General features: G+C 40.9%; 1 protein-coding gene across 4 annotated transcripts in view; it reads right to left on the bottom strand.

Moving 5' to 3' along the window:
* Positions 1 to 19,357, bottom strand: part of ARFGEF2 (ADP ribosylation factor guanine nucleotide exchange factor 2) — a 34,404-nt gene continuing 15,047 nt past the window's right edge. For 3 of the 4 annotated variants that reach the window (XM_059480589.1, XM_059480587.1, XM_059480586.1), the window contains 24 exons: positions 18,887 to 19,092; positions 17,932 to 18,016; positions 17,669 to 17,840; positions 16,399 to 16,550; positions 16,083 to 16,211; positions 15,593 to 15,751; positions 14,358 to 14,505; positions 13,425 to 13,524; positions 12,618 to 12,658; positions 12,378 to 12,547; positions 11,604 to 11,755; positions 11,282 to 11,454; positions 10,705 to 10,865; positions 9,721 to 9,851; positions 9,482 to 9,611; positions 8,909 to 9,044; positions 7,949 to 8,087; positions 7,755 to 7,809; positions 7,389 to 7,503; positions 6,994 to 7,124; positions 5,791 to 5,959; positions 5,263 to 5,401; positions 4,339 to 4,456; positions 1 to 3,672 (listed from right to left, as the gene is read on the bottom strand). In XM_059480589.1, the coding sequence (XP_059336572.1) occupies positions 3,496 to 3,672; positions 4,339 to 4,456; positions 5,263 to 5,401; positions 5,791 to 5,959; positions 6,994 to 7,124; positions 7,389 to 7,503; positions 7,755 to 7,809; positions 7,949 to 8,087; positions 8,909 to 9,044; positions 9,482 to 9,611; positions 9,721 to 9,851; positions 10,705 to 10,865; positions 11,282 to 11,454; positions 11,604 to 11,755; positions 12,378 to 12,547; positions 12,618 to 12,658; positions 13,425 to 13,524; positions 14,358 to 14,505; positions 15,593 to 15,751; positions 16,083 to 16,211; positions 16,399 to 16,550; positions 17,669 to 17,840; positions 17,932 to 18,016; positions 18,887 to 19,092 (3,288 nt within the window). In that variant the 3' untranslated portion in view covers positions 1 to 3,495. The remainder of the gene's footprint in view (positions 3,673 to 4,338; positions 4,457 to 5,262; positions 5,402 to 5,790; positions 5,960 to 6,993; positions 7,125 to 7,388; positions 7,504 to 7,754; positions 7,810 to 7,948; positions 8,088 to 8,908; positions 9,045 to 9,481; positions 9,612 to 9,720; positions 9,852 to 10,704; positions 10,866 to 11,281; positions 11,455 to 11,603; positions 11,756 to 12,377; positions 12,548 to 12,617; positions 12,659 to 13,424; positions 13,525 to 14,357; positions 14,506 to 15,592; positions 15,752 to 16,082; positions 16,212 to 16,398; positions 16,551 to 17,668; positions 17,841 to 17,931; positions 18,017 to 18,886; positions 19,093 to 19,357) is intronic. The other variant, XM_059480588.1, reaches the window with a different exon arrangement.

Below are 19,357 nucleotides of genomic sequence, written 5' to 3'. Positions count from 1 at the left end.
AACACTTCGTAAAACTTTATTGATTTATCACTTGATTAAAGCATGGAATATTATAACTATTGTACATTGTATTTTCATGTAGAAAACTTTACATAGTTTTTCATATTATATAATTTTGGTATTCTCCCAGAACTCTATACATCCATTGGCAAGGAATAGTCTTTAAATTATTGATAGTAAATGCACTTAATACAGAGATATTAAAACTCAGGCATTTTAAATATGTGAAAACATACGTTTTAAACAAAGGTGCTGAACAAACTGAAGTCACAGATTAAAGCGAGATGCACTTTTGACAGAGTTACTATTTTTAATCTTTTTCCTGAATATTAAGACTGAGCTAAATAAAACCTGAGGGGGTTTTGGTTTTAGTAGTGGACATTGGTTTAGATTGTTCTGTTCACATTTAGAATGTAATGTACCAGACATGGATAACAAACTGCTGTAAAAACCAACCTTTTCCTGGACGGTAAGACACAACAGAAGCAACATGAAGGGAGTTTTTAATCACCACAAAAGGGAGGGTTTAGGGTTTTCCTCATTAGCATCCTCTCCTCCTCCCTTCCCTTGGGAGGCCTGAAATGACTCATAACAAAGCAATGGAGTCTGGAGGATTTCTGCCCTAACAGGTGGGTGAGCTGCACGTCCCTCTGTTGCACAGCCCGTCCAAGGGGTGACTGCTCTGCCTGCCTCTGCTGCACAGTCCTGCTCTCCGCAGAGCCAGCGTGAGGGCTGAGCTGCGCTGGCACGCAGGAACCAGCTGGCACCACTGCAGGGGCTGAGCTGCGCTGGCATGCAGGAACCGGCTGGCACCACTGCAGGGGCTGAGCTGGGCTGGCATGCAGGAACCGGCTGGCACCACTGCAGGGGCTGAGCTGCGCTGGCATGCAGGAACCGGCTGGCACCACTGCAGGGGCTGAGCTGCGCTGGCATGCAGGAACCGGCTGGCACCACTGCAGGGGCTGAGCTGCGCTGGGATGGAGGTGGGCTTGGCCCTTCCTGACTCTCTGAGGAAAACCCACGAGTGCTGTGGAGGAAGCTGAGCACCCCCTGATTATTTGATTATTGCTGTGCTGGGGACAGGGCCTGCAGGAACAGGACAGGGTTGGGCTCTGACAATGCAATTGCATCCCAGGCCCCTTTCTCCTTCATGCTCTGCAGACCCTGAGATAGTCGGATATCACATGCCCAACTTCAGGGGTTTGTAACTGGTATAAATACAACAAAAGCTTTTCCTAAGGAGAAGAACAGTCTCAGACCAAAGACTGAAAGGAAGCATGGATTAAATATCTTTATCCTATGTGCAGAGAGAGACTACAAATGCTGCCCTTTACACTAAAGAAAGCCCATGAAGCAACTGTGAAGTCATTTAAGACCTCAAAACTGAGACTTTTTCCAAGACATGACTGTAGGGCTTTCAAACCTGCAACACATGCAGCTGGGCCAGGTGTGTCTGACGGGACATGAGGGAACACATTCCATGAGGCAGTAACACATTCCAAATCTGAAAAATAATGGTTCAAATATTTTCCTTAGGACTACCTACAACCAGAAGAAAAGGAATAGCATATTATTACAGATTTTAATAGAATTAAAGTAAATACTTCATTTTCTGCAGTACCCAATGCAGTGACATTCCCAGGGAATGAGCAGCTACACGAGATGCAACACAAAAGGATATTGCAAATGCAGCAAGTTAAATACCAGCATTACTTACTTTTCAGTCTTCTCCTATTTTCATATATAGCCATTCACTCCCTTCTACTAAATAGTAGTGTATAGATTTAACCTAATGGGCATTTAAAAGTCAAATAACCACAACTACCACTCTTCTTTGGTTAAAAATAAAAAGTGAAAATAAACTGTGAAAGCTTTGTCACTACTACTGACTGTAAAACCTTTCCCAAACAATGCTTACACAGGACAAACTGATGTATTGAGGAGCACCATAAAAACCCTTTGGGAAAAAGATCACAAAAAACAAACCAAACAAACAAAAACAACAACAACCAAAAACAAACAAACAAAAAACCTCCAAAGACAGCACATTCCCAGCAGCTCAGAGCAGCATATCCAAAGACAACCTCACCCGAGGCCATCCTACCAGGAAACTCAACTCAAAAAAGAAAGTAATGTTATACACTTAGTTCCACTCAAGTAGGTAGGTTGTTGTTGCTGTCTGTTGGTTTGGTTTTTTCTTTCAATACTGTTAATATTTTGAGTTTGCTACTCTGGATAGCACAGCACTTAATACTACTTTGCATTATTTTAGGAAGTGGAACCTCTTATCTTGCCATACTCCCTGGTTTAGAAAAGTTTTGAACTTGAAATTTAAAATTATTTCAAAGGTCAAGACAGCATCCTGTCATAGAAACATTGTCACAGAAATGTGATGCATTTCAAGGAAAGAAAATTCTCTTGGGCAAACAAAGCTGTGGTGTCACGTCACATTTTGCTTCACAGAAAAGCCTTCAAAGCATAGAATTGTATTGTTACCTTAGAGCACGTGAATGAACTTGTTTAATTTTGCTAGAGCAGTTTTTTGGAAATTCAGGGTTTTTAGATGCCACTAGGAACTAAGAATTGAGAACAAAACTCATTTGCACAAAATGACAAATCAGAACTTGCAGATCTGCAGTAAAAGGAGGCAAAGTTGTGTTAAGGATTGGACTTTTTGTTAATCAATCACCATTACTGCTAAATTATATTCAAGGGTCAAAAAGGTAGGTTTATTTCTTCTGAGCCTTGTTTTTGATGTTCCTGTGTATGCTCTATGATCTGCCAATATATGGAAGGAAAAGAAATGCCTTTTTATTTTCTTAAATTGCCTTTAACTCAAGTCTAATAAGCTACAGGAGTAGATGCTATTGGTGCTCCTGATGTAAAATCTTCCATAGAACTAAAAATAAGTCTCAGAAGATGCAGTACTGATATTAAAAAAAAATTAAGTCATTTGCTACACAGGAGGAAAACCTTCTCCGAATATCCTCCAGGCTGTCCTTTTCAACAGCCCAGTGCCCTGCCTGGCCTGGTCCAGGACACAAAGGAAAACCCAGAGGGATCTCGGGTGGTCACTGGCCACCACAGTCAAGTTTATTATGAACACTTGCCAACATCACAAGGCTACACAAATACAGTCATTAGTTCCAAGGGGCATAATGTCTGTGGAGATATCCAGCTGATTTATCAGCTCTAGCTGGGATGAAAGACTGAGCAGTGCATAAAAGACTAGAAGAGACATACTGGATCATACAAATGATTAGCATTGAAACAAAGAGACTGCACATCTACTGTATAGACTCTGTAAGCAATAATTTAAATAAAACTGCTGACACTTCTGTAGGATGGACATATTTTCCTCGTTCTCAAATGCCATTGTGGTAAGAATAACTTGCTCCTGTGGTGATACACCAGGGTCCCATTTTTTCCCATCCACTTAAATCCATCTCTGGACACAGCTTTACGTGCAGGCCAGTGTAACAGCCTCAGCGGGAGCTACCAGGAAGGCAGGCTCGTGCCAGCTGTGCGTGCCTGCTCGCCCGTGACGCAGATGTTGAACACCAGCCCGATGCGCAGGAAGAACTTGCGCAGCACCGCCCGCAGCTCGGGGATCAGGTCGAACTGCATGATCTCACACAGGTACGGGTAATAGGCGGAAGCGTGCGCCCTGAACTAGCCAAGACACAGAAACAGGACGTCATTCTCAACTGCTAGAGCAAAATAAAAAATGTTGGCACATTCATGGCTACAGCAACTTGTTAGAACACCAGGTCTCACCCAAGCCCTCCCGACGGCCCAAGGGCACCGAGATCCGTGTTGTTTGCACGCAGGGCGTGCTCTGGTGTTACTCCCTAAACAGAGCCAGGGTTGTGTGACTTCTCAGCCCAGAGGTAGTGCCAGAGTCTATTTGTGGCAACATGAATATTTGGTTTTCCTCTAAAGGGCCAAGATCATAAAAATGATTCTTGCCAAGGTGGCCAAGGAAACTAGAATTCCAATTTTACAGGCGTGAAATTCACCCTTACCATTCCTGTGTGGCTGTAATACAGCATAAGCCTCTCCCTTACTGCACACTCATTATGCTTTTATGTGAAAAAGCACAATGTTCAGTAATTCTATCCGCATTCCCACACAACTGGGAATTGCATGGATGCAGCCTCATTTCTACAATGCAGAAGGCCTGCAGACAGTGGAGCTGCCACTGCTGTATTGCAAGGAGAGCGCTCACTATGAGGAATGGCCCACCTCCAGTCTGGATGGAAATAAAGACTGAACTCAGGCTAAAGCAGGAATGAAAAACATACCCAAAAGCAGACATGACTTCCAGCCCCTTCTTACCTTATCATCACTGATTTTTAGTGTTTTTGTTAAAAGCAACAGCAGGAGATTGGTCCAGGCTTCTCTGTGGCTTTCCGAGTTGACAGTGATAAAATACGCCAGGGCTTCACTGCACACACTGCAGAGATGGCACAGTTCACATAAACCATAAAGAAAACCCTTATAAAGTGTTTGATTACATGATCTGTTTGTCCTCTCAGTGTACTTTGTTTTCAAGCAAGATGCACTTCCATGGGAAAGTTCTCAATCACATGCAACAATTTGTTTAAATTCCAGGTGTACAGCAGCTTATACTGCACTCTTTTTCAATTATAGTGTATCCTATTATACCTCTATCACTGTGTACTCAGTGGGAAAGCTATTCAGACACCAGCACTTCCATAAAGAAAAGCCTATGTCACGCAAGAAGGTGCTCCATCTATTCTAGGCAGATTGCTTCCTTACTGCTAAGTGACCTCAGAGTGCAGAGTGGCCACATCCCCCGGCAGGGCAGGGCAGGGCTGTCCCCCAGGCAGGACAGGGCAGGGCAGGGCAGGGCTGTCCCTCAGGCAGGACAGGGCAGGGCTGTCCCCCAGGCAGGACAGGGCAGGGCAGGGCAGGGCTGTCCCTCAGGCAGGACAGGGCAGGGCTGTCCCCCAGGCAGGACAGGGCAGGGCAGGGCAGGGCTGTCCCTCAGGCAGGACAGGGCAGGGCTGTCCCCCAGGCAGGACAGGGCAGGGCAGGGCAGGGCTGTCCCTCAGGCAGGCAAGAATGGGCAAGGCAGGGCTGTCCCTCAGGCAGGGCAGGGCAGGGCAGTCCCCCCAGGCAGGGCAGGGCAGGGCAGGGCAGGGCTGTCCCCAGGCAGGGCTGTCCCCCCAGGCAGGGCAGGGCAGGGCAGGGCAGGGCAGGGCTGTCCCCAGGCAGGGCAGGGCAGGGCTGTCCTACCTGAGCAGCCGCCTCTGCACCGCGTCCCAGGCCTCCCGCCGGCTCTCGTCCACATACATCCGGAACAGGATCCTCAGGCAGCATGCCAGGCTGCTGGTCTCTTGTTTTAGGAGATTGGGTTTTGATTTACCCTTGAACCCTAGAAATCAGTCCCATACAGGACAAGAGGGATCATCCAAAGCTGGAATTACTAGCCAAAAATAAATTTTATCAATAATATGTGCACTAGTGACCAGTAATGATTTCTTGTCCAGACAGTATTTCCTCCTCCTTGATTTTGATTGAGTTCTGATTTATTTATAAAGATACTTAACTACAGCAGTACCAGCTGTGCAGATCTACTTTAACCAAAAAAACCAGATAATTTAGCAAACAATTATTCAAGTCATCGGGAAGGAGACAAGCAATAAAAGCATGCAACTGTCCAATAAACTCTATAGGTGATTGCGATGGCACATTGTTGTGTCATGATACTTAAAGTTAGAAGTGTAGTTCAGCATTTTTATCAAATAAAAATAAAAACCTCACCTGCTCTCCACAACACAGTTCGTTGCTCATAATTTGAATTAAAGGCTTTTGAAAATGAGTGAGACTCTTGCAGACAATCCAGTAACTTAAAAAGGTGATGTGAAGACATGTATTTATACATTCCTTGGTCTTCTGTGTCAATGTGGATAACTGCATCCAATGTGTCTCGCTAAAGAGCAGAGGGAGAAGGACAAAGAGAGAGAGAGCAAGAGAGAGCAAGAGAGAGCACATGCTGTAAACTCCAGTAACTCTAATTCATTTATAGGTGCAATGCAGTATTAGTGCAGCACAACACAGCAGGGTGGTCCTGTCAAAGATCAGAGTTGTGTATTCTTCTTAGTGGGGTACTTAAGAAGAGAGAAGTTATGATCTATCCTAGTCACTGATAAGAAAATAAGACTCAAGAGTGAGGGAACAACTCCCTTATTGAAACATTGCAGTCACAGCAATACAGTACAGAACATTTCCTCTTCTCTACAAGCTAACTGGGTAGGTCTGTTAAATTCTAAAAACATCAAAATGAACAATAAAAACAGTGTGGGTTTAAATGTTGCCTAGTGTAGAAATTCCTCAGCTTTGGCTCATGCCAAATTTAATTAATTTGGTCAATATTTTTAGCTAATTTCACTAGGAATTTAACTATACCATTCCCAAAACACTACGTGAATGCACTAGCCAGAACTTCCAGCTTATAGCCTTATTAACAGCTAAGCCAGAGCTACTGTGCACCACTACCCAGAATCGGAACTTTCAGGGACAGGGACATCTCTGAAGCCAGCAATGAATGAAATCTTGACCATTGACCTTGCTGAAGAGTTCAACCTCTGCAACACTTCCAGTGCAAATATCCAGAGACTGAGAAGAGCTTCAGCTGTGGCTAAATGAAGACACTCAGTCTCATGAGCAGAAAAGAATGCTTTCTCACCAAACAAACAAAACCCATTTTTGATAGTATGTATTCATGATAAAACAACTATAATCTATAACATTGATAATAAAAAGTAAGGTAATAGAATACTACAACAGGCAGAGCACCAGGCAACACTGGAGGCAGATAAAAAAATCACAACTTAAAAGTAGTTTACACACGCATTCAGGGTAATGCTAAAAGTCAGGAGAAGACACCATTTTGTGAACATGTCAGAATGTTCCATAGTTTGTACTTTACTGTCACCACAAGGTTACAAGTAAGTCTGATGGTACCTGAGCTGCAGCCATGTGCTCAGCATCTTCCTTCTTGCTTGTTGCTGGATAGAACACTATGTTGTCAATGGTCTGTATCAACTCCAGCTGTACCACACACTTGATCAGGAGGCCAGCAAATAGTTTCTGGTCTAATGAAATGGAGCAACAGAAGTTTCAGAAGCAATTAATGATGATTCATTTTCAGCAAGCTAGCAAAATATGACATTCCCCTTAATAATTTGATATTTAGTAATGCTGTGAATTATCTTCTAAAGAGAAAATCTCACTGCAAGACATAAACACAAATGGCAAAGACTTATCCCCCTTGCCCCAAAACTTTCTGTAGAGAGCTACAGAAGTGAATTAAGTCTGGCTATAAAGGTGCATTGAAAAAGCTTGTACGTTTTCCTTACTTGTGTAAGGACCACCTTTCCAGCTCTCATCTGTTGGATTTGAATATTGGCTTTGTCCTCTTTCAGAAGCATTTTTATCCATGCTGCTTAAAGACTGGTGATCTAGGTCCAAATCCTAGAAGAGAGTGCAGAGTAATTCCAGCAATCCGAAACACTAACTCCCAACCAGCTATCACTTTTCAGAGGACTTCTCTATTCCTAGATTCAAAGGCTTTCTGCATCCATTCTTCACATCATTTTTACAGTAACACCAAACACAATCTACTATCAATTCCTTGACAAGTATATTGACTACAACAAATATTTCAAAAGCTAACCTAACACAAAACCCTTCAAGTCAGTTTATCACCCTGAGTTAACTCTTACCAAGTGTTTTTCAGATGAATCTTCCTCCATTCCTACAGGCTTCCATGTCAGCAAGCTTCAAAGAGTTAAAGAAACAAAACAACAACAAAAAACATCAAACAAAAATCAAACAAAACAGGAAAAAAAACCAAAAAAGGTAAATATTGTTGCTTTAGAATTGGGTATCAATATAAGAATTAAACTTATGAACTTACACATGAGGAATAGTTGTTTTGAAGATTTCTAGCATACAGTTGCATGTCTGGCCCCAGACTTCGGGGCTGAATTTCTGTCCATTGAGTATTACCAGGTTTTCTAGGCAGTTTGTACCTGATCGTGCCAACTGCTCATTATCTGTAAAAGAAATGTTCCATATTTATCAACTTGTACAATATCAAGGAAAAATTAAGTATTCCCTATTACTGCCCCATTAAAATTTTTTACCAATACTGTGAAATGCACAGTCTCTTGGCTCAAAGCCTACCTATATGTTACAACAATATGAAGCTGAAGACCCTACTGAATAAAAAAAAGTCTTTCAAAATAGCCTTCATGAGATGGAAATACAACTAGGGAAGACAAAAGGCAGGACAGAAGCAAAAGGGAAGCAGAGAGTGAGAAAAAGGAAGGAAAAGCAGCAATCGGAAGCTTATGATTTACTGCAAGATTGTCCCCCGATATTCAATGGTAGTAAGATGCAGGATTTCATGTGTAAGACTTGGAGCCAGAAAGAAAACATGTTCTTTTCAAAGCTGTATTTAGAAGTACTCATTGGCTGGAAGAAGGGGGAAGAAGCAGGTGCAAGCAAATAATAAAAAAGAAAAAAATCAGAATGCATGCATGTATCTATACGTGTAAATAAAGGAGGTAATGTATCGCTGCAGTCAAACTACAAAAGCTTGTTGGCAGAAGGTTCAGAAGACTGACCCATTCTCCAAAAGATTTTGCTGTGTCACAGTAACACCATGAGCCCCTTATGAACACAGTAACAAAAAAGTTGCCTAATTCAATAAAAAGATTGATGCTCAAATATTCAAGATACTGCATCAATCTACTGCAACACATATTGTCCTAATGGGAACTTTTATTCTTCCAAAATTCAGTTAACCTTCCCCTTCTTAAGTAATGACCATTTAAAACTACATTTAATCAAAAGATACAGGTAAATAAGGTACCTTGTTTTACACACCAGTGTAACTGTGCAAGTATGTCAGGAAGAAGGATCTCATGCAAAGCTTCATAGAACTGTGTGAACACATCACAGATGGCATAAAGGGCGTGGTTGCAGGTCGTGGTCATCCACTCTGATTTCTGGGACAGAAAATGAAAAGTCTTTGGTTTTATGGGGATTCTTCCATGATTACAACACTTGGCTTATACATGGCTGGTCAACAAAAGACACAGCTCTGAGGAGAGGAGAACTCAGAACTAAAGCCTCATGACCACAGATGTCTTATCAGAAGCACTCAGCTGGCCACATGAACACTGGTCAGAAAATTGTACATGCTCATAACAGTGGGAGAACATTCTTGAAAATAATCAGATGGACACACACACAGGTCACTGGACTGTGGAAAGTTTCACTCATGCCACAGAATTTGAAGGAATACAGGATGTGTTTAGTTAAGTCTGGGGCAGTATGGGGTGGCCATATCTGATGTCAATAGAAACTGCTGACTCAGATGTGCAAGTTCTTAAAAAGTCAAATCTAGAGAATGCTTGCTTTTTGGGTTTTTTTTTTGTTTTACCTCCGTTTGTTGCTCAGGGAGTTTCATATTATCAAAAATCCGAAACACAATTCTAAACAGGTCTTGCCACCAGTGCTTTTCAAAGGTATGCCCGTAACTCTTCATGATTTCAAACATCACTGTTAAGCCTCTGTAAACAAATCCAAACAAGCATAGGAACAGATGTTAAAATGTGTTCCTGTGATATCTTCACTGCATTAATTAAAAGAAAAAAGGAAAAAAAAGAAAAGCATTATTACCTTGTACGAACATCTAACTTGCAACGATTGATGATACATGAAAGTTCAAACAAAATAGGAAACCATCCTCTAACCCACACTCTGTCCCCAGGAGCCACATTCATGTCATCACTTGTGTATTCTCTTAATACCTTGAAGATCAGTAGGAAAAAAAAAATAAAGAAAAAATTATCTTAAAAATCTTTATACGTAACAAATTTAGATACTACCAGTGGTACAGAGAAACTTGGAAAGTTAGCTTAGTTCGTACTGTAACACTCCAATTCTGCAAAATACAAGCACAACTCTGAGATTAATTATTTGCAAAAATACTAGAAAATAATATATGGAAATAAATACTTCAATCTGTTTTTACTTCAGTCCAGGTAAAGGCCTCACAAGCTGCTGAGGTTTGGACGTCTTAGAAAGATACTTTAACAGTGACAGACAACTGTTATATCAATACACATAAAAAGGAAATCTAAAATTGGCAGAAAGCAGTTCTACAAGTCTCTGGTACACTGAACATGGAGTGCACTGGAGACATGCAACTGCAATGTAACTCCAGGCTCCCCTCAGCCCGTGATTATTTCATTCAGTATTCACACAACAGACTGATGGAGAAGAATACACATTTGTAACCAACTGCACTAGACATAACTAGGGTGACAGAACAGGAAGCACCACTTTCCAAGTCATCTTAACACCACAAGAACTAAAAAAAACCAGACAAAAAAACCCCCACAAAAAACAAAACAAAACAAAAAACCCCAAAGACTATTTAGTTCAGTTATTTCCCATTTGGACTTACAAGACTTAACATTACTTAACTAGCCCTAGTTTACTGCTTATATAATACCAAAATTTCTCCTTAATCCAAATAAGCTTTGAAAACAAACACTTGCAATTGAAGTTTGAGTATGAAAGCTCTTTCTTAGTAATTGATCTCCATTTAACAGTAGAAGAGAGTATGAAAATGCAGCAGGGGTACAAATTCAAATATACCTGTGGTCTTTCTGAGACATATTTTGCACAATAGCGAATAAGCCTGATGGCTTCCATGCTGGTGTCCGGGAAGGCAACATTACAGGCAAACTCAGAGAGGCATTTTACTGCATCTTGAAATGAGTCAATTGCTGCTGGAAAATGCTGCTGAAAAATATTTGCTGTAAAGAACAAACAAATACACTTTTTAAAAATTACTGATATTAAAATCCATAGATAAACTGCATCAATCTAGGCACGTCACGCATGGCATACTGCTATGGAACAGACAGACACAAAAGAGCCAGATCTTCTCCATTAAATATGGTTCTTTGCCCTCTCCTGCATTCTTCCCTATCCCACCTCACCAACCACATTCCTGAGTTGTACAGCAGAATAGCTGTATCTAGTTTGTCCTGTCCATAGCATTCCGGAGACTTAAAGGGTATGACTCAGCTGCAGAGTTTAAACAGTGTGGCTGTAAGGTTGTGTGTTTATTTGCCTGCAAATACAAAAGCCTTATTCAGATGAGCCTTTTGAAACCAACTCACAGCAGACAGGCCAATTGGGGTGCACGCATCTGTCAAGCATTACTTACTAACTATGTGTGCTGTAGTCTGAAAGGCCAGCTCTACAATATTCCCATCGTGGTCTGATGCTGCTTGATGAAAGACAGCAAAAATATTTTTCCAGCCAGAACGAATGTTACCGGCTTGAGAGTTCACCATCTGAGCAATACAGCGGATTACCATGTCTCGAATAGTCGGAGATCTTAAAAAAAAAAAAAGAGAAAGGAATGCAAGACTACTTTACACTGGCACAATGTAACTCCCCCACTCCCCTGTACATGACCATGACCCATACCAAGTGACATCCTTAAGTGGGACTAAAGCTAAAGCAGAAATTGCAGTGCCTCACACCTGTTTTTCTTCATAATATGCTCAAAAGGCCTTAGGAAGTCTTTCTGGAAGCGGAAGTTGGCTAACTCTCCCTTCTCCAGAAATTTCATTGACAGCTGCCTTAATGAGTCTACAGCAAAGATGGCAACATCTTCATTAGGGTTACACCCAACCTAGAAGAAAAGAATATTTTCAAACACTTATCAATTAATGTGTCATTTATATGAGTAACAAATTCGTCACTCAAGTTCCATCTCAGCCCACTAAACACTGCTAGCACATTCTAGTATTCTGATGCTTGGGAAAGAAGGGGTTCTTGTTAAAGGGGGCTTTCTGTCATTTCATCCATCTAAACAGACCCATGGATTTTGAATGCATCAAGCAGAATTGTAATAGCCAGCTAGATGCTAAAATTAAAACACAGTACAATAAAATAAATTGAATCTTTGGTTAAAAATCTCATCCTAACATGAGTCAATTTCCCAAGGAAAACAACTGTTGTTCAAGGATCACTTGTGTACATTTCAGAGGAAAACTAACTTGGCATTTTATCTGAAGGAAAACACAAAGAAAAAATACAAAAATACCAAATTATATAATGAAGATTATATAATTAAAGATCATTCCTATAAACATTTATATTTGTACACTTTAGATTTTTAAGTAGGTGCTTCTTTTAGGTGCCTTGAATGGAATTCTTTTCAATATGAGAATTCAAGCCACTAACAACACAGAAAGTTGATTAAAGAAGTCCCACTATTTATGCAGATTGTGTCACGTTAGTTTAAAGAGTACCTTATTGAAATGATCTCCAATCACATGCCAAATCCTCGACCACTGCAGCCTGATGCGGTTCATGTTGTAATAGGAGATCTCCACGATCTTCTGCAGGCTGAACATGCGCGGGTGGTGCGGCGACGCCAGCTCGTCCATGGACACAGCGCACAGCCACCGCACAAAGTCAACTGCACGGGAGAAGCCTGCTGTGAGCCAGGCTGCTCCTGTGCCAGGGGCCCTGGAACCCACCATACGCACCTATGGCATTCCCGTCCAGCCTCGTGGAGCCCGTGAATATCCTACAACAAATACAAGAGTTGGAGTTTCAGCTGCACATCCGCAAGAATCGGTTACAGCTCAGAGCTGCAGCAAAAGGTCAGCACATCTGGACACACTTCACGGTCCTCCATGCCATGAACTCTGCACCTCTTGTATTGCTCCTTGGCAGCAGTACATGCATCTCTCCTTAGTCTAAGCATCCTCTTTCCTGCACCAAGTCACAGTCTACCATGCTCCTACCCCACTGCAGCAACAGGCACAGGCTCACAAGTTTACCCGGGCCAAGTTATACTGGAACACTCATTTGGGTGACAGTGTGTTAAATTTCATGGGGACAATAAAGAGACAGAAAGCTTTGCTACAAGACTTTACTGGTTATCAGCCATCTTTGATCTTTATATCCTCTAAGAATATGGTCAGCTGTGGCTGTCAAAACAGACAGGAGAAAGACTATGGATGCACTCTTGTCCCTTCTTGCCCTTCAGCTGTTTGATCTTGAGAGGAGTTCAGACTGCTGATACTGGTCCACATAGAACACTGATAAAGCAAAGAACATTCCCAAATGTCCTGGACTTTGATGTGGTAAGAGACATGTTCATGGTTAGAATAAACACTGCAAGTCTGAATATACGATTGCGCAGACTTGCACCATTGCACAGTAGTTACTAAGAACTCCCATTCCAACACACAGTTTAGGAGAGAAGCATGTCTTTAGACAACATTTCAGAAGGGCAGATGACAAAGATGATGACTGAGGTAAGAGTGCAGAGGTGACATTGTCAGTACCTGTCTACTGCCACCACCACACTCTGCGAGCTGGTCTCTCCCACAGACTCCTGGATGCTCGCCATGTGCCGTTTGTCAGCCCCACTCCCAACGAGGTTCCCTGCCATAAATTCATTAAAAAACAGTATTTGCCATTAGGAAATAATGACTTTATATTGACTCCAACATCAAGCAAGTAGACAAAGAGAAGTGACTACTGCTTCTAGCTACCATGTAATTTATATGGAGCAGAAAGTGCCTTTGCCAGATTACTACACAGCTAAACATCATATTTATCAGATTAAGGTGATATGATATTGTTAATAAAATTGGAACAGATAAAATACTATTTTAAAATATGAACTCTAAGTTAGCTACAAATAGTTAATGCTGAACACAGTTCTGTATTCATTGTAATCATAATTATAGCATCCATTCCAAAGTTTTAAAAAATTAATTTGTATCCTTAATGGTTTTACAAAGATTAATGCAACTTGCCTTGTCCCTCTAATTTAAGACAAAAATCTAAGATTTGTTTCTTGTACACACTGCAGAAACAATACAAACTGGAACAGAAAACCCAACATGTAAAGATAAGAAATTCCTTTGGAAAACTAATTGAAACATCTATTAATTCCTAAAAATAAATGGCTTTTCTTTTCATTAAAGAATACTTTTAACAAAACCATGAGTTCGTACAGCAAAACAGTTTTGACAACAACATATTCCAACAAATAATGTGGAGTAGTTATTAAACAGCTTAACCCAATTCTAAAGTTACAACAGATTTGGTAATTATAAACACATATTGGAATACACAATTTCATTAATCCAATATAGTTTTCCCTGGAAGCAAGTAAATATATTCAAGTATGCTATAACACTGAGGATTCTTTAACATCCTTACTCCACTTGTATGTGCATCTTCGTGAAGTTTGGGATTAATCATCTTACCGAATCCCAGGCTCATAAACTCTTCTCCTGCAGAGGCATAACTCTTAACGCTGCCTTCCTTCTCACGCCCAGAGCCAGACAAATACCGAGTTTTCACGCCAGTTCCTATGAGCTGTGCCAGTTCCAGCTGGCTAATACATTTCAAGATCTGAAACCAAAAGAAATTTAACATTGTGTTTCTGCACACCACCATCTTTTTATTCTTAACATATATTTGTATTTAATATTTATGACCTTTCTAGGTTCTCCAATCTTTCAAACAGCTTTGGCTGTTATAAGAGCTTTGATGGAACTAAAACATTACTAATAAAACTGAAAATTAAGTTGATTGCATTCAATACTATCAGCCACCATAAATCATTCCAATACAAGAATAAAATAAACAGTGCTCCAAAATCTAACTTGGATCTCTAACTACTAAAGGATACCTTTTCATTATTTTTACACCATTAACTTTCAAGACTATAAACAAATTGGAGCTGATCTTCTAGAGACTTCACTGTCCTAGAGATGAAAAGACTGAAACATTGCAGCTATCGCCACTTGAGTAACAACATTCCAACCTCGAGCGTTTAAATGCCAAAGCTGCACTTGCTTCCTTCCTCCTCTCCCACAGCCACATCCCCTGGCTGGCACAAGCGCTCAGGAGAGTGCGCTGTGAGCCAGGTCTGAGGCATCTGTCAGCTCTAGCACATTTTGGCTCATATCATGTAGTCCATGACTAGAGACAGAGAATATAATGCAGCAGCACAGATTTAGAGCTGATAAAATTGCTCCTGGAAAATAGGCATTAAGAAAATGCATATAATCCTGATAGCTCATTTTTACCAATCATCCACCAAAGTATTTTAGCCCTAATTTTTCATGCGCTTATGATGTAAATGTTGCCAAACATTGCACAGACAAGTCTGAACCTGTAAGCTAGAATATTTTTGTTTCCATGAATAAGAATACAATAGTTTATATGAGAAATTTTCTGAAGCCAAATGAGATTTTTTAATATAATTTAAATCCTATATCAAATGCAGCCATAAAAATTACAATATTGTCACACAGTTTCCACAGGGTCTTCAAAAAAAATGCAGTGCATTATTTTTATCTACATATTAGAAAAAAACCCACAAAAACTTAACAATATAATGCACTTTCTTCACATTTTTGAGCAAGTTCTGAGAGCTGATAGTAGAAGAAAAAATATGACACCATGTTCACTATTTAAACTAATAAAGATTTACCTCATGCCAAGAATTGCCAAGATAGTTGCCATCTGTGTGAGCAACTGTAATGAGTGTCTTAATGGTATCAATGTTCTTCTGTTTCATTTCTGTAATGCTGGAACTGGCAGTCAACAAGGAAAAACGAGCAAGGGCCTGTACATAAGCGTCTCGTTCAAGCTACAAGAGAGAGAAACAAGCACAAAAATCAAGTCCCCAAAGAACCAGAGAAAGCAACTGGCCTACAATTTTTTCGTCTATGGATAGCTGGCACTGTCAGAGCACTTTCCAGCTGAACAAGAGTAGGATGCCAGTCAGCAAACACTCTTAATAGAAGATTCAGCAAGAAAAGCAGAGTTGAAGAAATGCTTGATTACATCAAGACCTTTTACCATTTCAAGGAAGCAGATGAGACACTTTATCTTCTATGTATATGCTGTTTGTAATTCTTCACCTGCCTCCTAGAGCCCACATGGCCCTCAGCGAGTCCCAGGCTAAGTCTGGCACCAACCTGCATTCCAAAGATACAGGCTATTCTGATGGCACAGCGGATTCCTTCCAAACACAGCGACGCAACTTCTGGGTCATCACAGTTCTGCAAGCCAACACTGTAAGCTGCCAGCAGTGGAGTCCAGACAAGCTACACAGAGGAAGAAACTAAATTCAGAGGTCTCTTACAGCTTTAGCCCAAAACACTGGTTACTGAAGCCAAATATATCCAAAGAATCTGTGTGTTTCATTAGCAAACTTTTCAAAGTAATTTTCCACTTTTTTTCCCATGCTTTAAACTCTTCACAACAAAGACACAGCGAGAACCTGACACTCACTTTGAACATGGGTCTGACATGATCCAGGTGAGTGGCACTGGTGAAAGGTGCCTTTGCATGGCTCACCGCCTCCATGAGGGCTTTGGCTGTCTTTGCCATTTGTTCCATTTCCAAGTTGTACAACAACCTCCGCTGCTTCTCATTAGCTACACCTAAGGGGAACACCACACACAGACATTGCTTGCTTTTCTTACAAGAGCATATTCCTTCTCTTCACACTGAGCATCACAAAATGTTAAATAAAGGTATTGGAAATAAAATCTAAAGACAGAAATCTTGCAAAATCTTAGAGGTCAGGAGGCTGCCCCAAGCTGCAAGCAAGGAAATCCAGCACTAAAAACCACACCTAAACTTAAGACTTTATTCTGTGCAAAATAACTAATTCAGCCCTTTACTATATAACACATGCTATTATATAATTGCTCCACGTTAGAGGTGCATACTCTATTAAGTCATTCTGCCTGTAAAAGTGGATGGAAAACCCTATGTCTTCTTAAGCTCACATCCCCAAAACAAAACAAGTCCTCACCACAATGGTAAATAAATGAGTAACTTAGTGTTTCTTTACCCTTGTACTACAGGGTGCAACTTCCATTTTCAAGCAAATTAATTTTGTTCCTATTTTGATTGAGAAAACCTGCAAACAGCATAAAAATACTGGGAAAACCACTATGCTGAAGATTCAGAATTCACAAATTTGAATTAAATTAGTACCAGCTATTCTGAGTAAAAGTAGGGTACAGCTGGGGATACTGGTTTCTACTGCATGCTACACAAAGAAGTCCTCATTTGGTCTGTATAAGGAGAGGTGACTACAGATTATGACAAACTCTCCAATCTCTCTGGTTTTCAAACACTATCATAAGGACTATGACACCTCCCAGCCACTGAGCTATGGAGGAAGACAAAAAAACAGCCCAAATCAAGCCCTCGCTCATAGTCTAGCACACAAAAACAAGTTAATTTCAAAGTAATTTCCCTCTCGAGTTACTCCTCACACTCATGTTTAAAAACCCCAAGAGATGTGGTTTCTACTGCTGCTCTGCAGTGGTGCCAGAGGCACCTACACAGCTCTTCCCACCACAGAAGGGAGTGTTAAATTGTAACTGAGCCAGTTTGGTTCCATATACCTCTATCAACCATTCCAAATGTACTTTAGGTATTGCCACAAGGCATTTTCACAAGGACTCTGCACACCACTGTGCCATCCCTTAGCTCCTGCCACAGTCCAAGAGCACTGTGGTCTTCCCAGTTTCTAGTTCCTTCTTACTTGGTTTACTACACTTGGTTGAAATTGCATATTCTTTTGTCTCTTTCATTGCAATTTTCTTTCCTTCTATTTCTTCATAGATTGTGGATAAATACTCTTCTGGCAGGTCTTTACTGTCATTGATTCCTCGATTCATTTTAATGTATTGCTCCTTTGTCATTTTATTTTTTACCTGTAAGAAGGAATAAGTTGGATATCAGATTTTGAATGCAAGTTCCAGGGACCTTTGTAGTCCTGTAAGTCTGGATTTTTTAAACTTTTACCTGTGGACTGTGCAAGTCTGTAGTCAGCATTATAATGGAGTATGCCAAAACATAGGCAGTGTCTGCACTAGCAAATAGTGTTTGCCTGAGGGAGGAAAAAACAAAACAGGTTTATAGACTCCCAATTCCTCAATCCATTAGCTCTAGTTCCATATGCAAGAAAAATACCCAGGAGTGCTATGGACTCAACCAAAGAGCCAACAAAGCCTGAAGCTAACCATTAGAAATGCATCAAACCCCAAGCAGTTTAAAACAAAAATAAAAAGGGTGGGGAAGTGCATCATCTTTGCAATATTGAAAACTAGACTGAGATTTTCAAGTGCATTCCCTACCAATTACCCAAAGAACAGTAATGTATAATCTTAAAAAAGTTAAATGACAGCTTATTTTTTACTCACAGAGTTTCATAAAGATTGATATAAAACCAACCCACTGACACACCAACTGGACTAAGGAAAGGGAACTAATTAAGCCTGACTAAACTTCAGTGTTGATTGCACTAGGAACAACAGCAGCTTTGCCTATTTGGTATCAAATAGCACATAGACATTTTGTTCCACATCTAACAGGCAAGCAACAGCACTGTAACATGCCACTAGTTGTTTTTGTCATGATTTTTTTTAATTCTAGCCATTTCTACTGCTTAATACAGTTTTTTATATTTGACTGATCCACATTTGTCTAAAACTGTCTCTGTATTAGCTGTTCGATTTTAATGTACTTAGGGCTTTCCTTTTCCAGTAATTCCTTTCAGCAAGTACTTGGGATTTAAAGAAATGACAGCATCAGTATCCTTCCTATCCAATATCAGCAGCAAGATCTCCTCCTCACACAAGCCTGTAAAAGTTCCTGGCCTGGTATGGGCTTAATCAGTCCCCTGCCCCTAAGGGCCACACAACAGTACGGCCACGGAATGTTCTTTGGGCACTGATCTGATAGAAAGGGTTTGAATTACCGTTGGTTGCATTCAATATATCTAGCAGCAAACTTCTCCATTAATCTATCAATCTTCTGGGCTTCACCTGGCAGGCGGAAACCTTCCAGAAATATACGCAGAGCAGAGACAAAGTCTTTTCCACAGAAGTCAAGCTGGTCTACATAGGCATACATCACTTCCTTGTTAAACTTGCTGCTTTCCCCAAGAAATTCCCCTACTTGAGTCTAAAAAACACAAGAGACAGTTATTACTGTGCAATCCAAGTGCCAGCTCTGCAAGAGGGTTTCTATGCCAAGAGCTGCACAGCTGCCAGCTCTGTAAAGCTGACACGCTGCCGCGTGGGCAGAGCGGCCGAGGGAGGGACAGGGGTCCCAGATATGCCTCCTCAGTCTGCATGCTCCTGCCTCCCTCACTGCCAAAGGCAAGATCTGCATTACTGCAGTGCCAAGGAAAGCTGAACTGTGCCCAGCTGCACACACAGCAAAGAAT

The sequence above is a fragment of the Ammospiza nelsoni genome, chromosome 12 (assembly GCF_027579445.1).
Source record: "Ammospiza nelsoni isolate bAmmNel1 chromosome 12, bAmmNel1.pri, whole genome shotgun sequence".
In the NCBI taxonomy this organism is placed as follows: domain Eukaryota; kingdom Metazoa; phylum Chordata; class Aves; order Passeriformes; family Passerellidae; genus Ammospiza; species Ammospiza nelsoni.
Note: the sequence above shows the minus strand (reverse complement) of the source record. Positions and strands in the feature narration are given on the sequence as shown.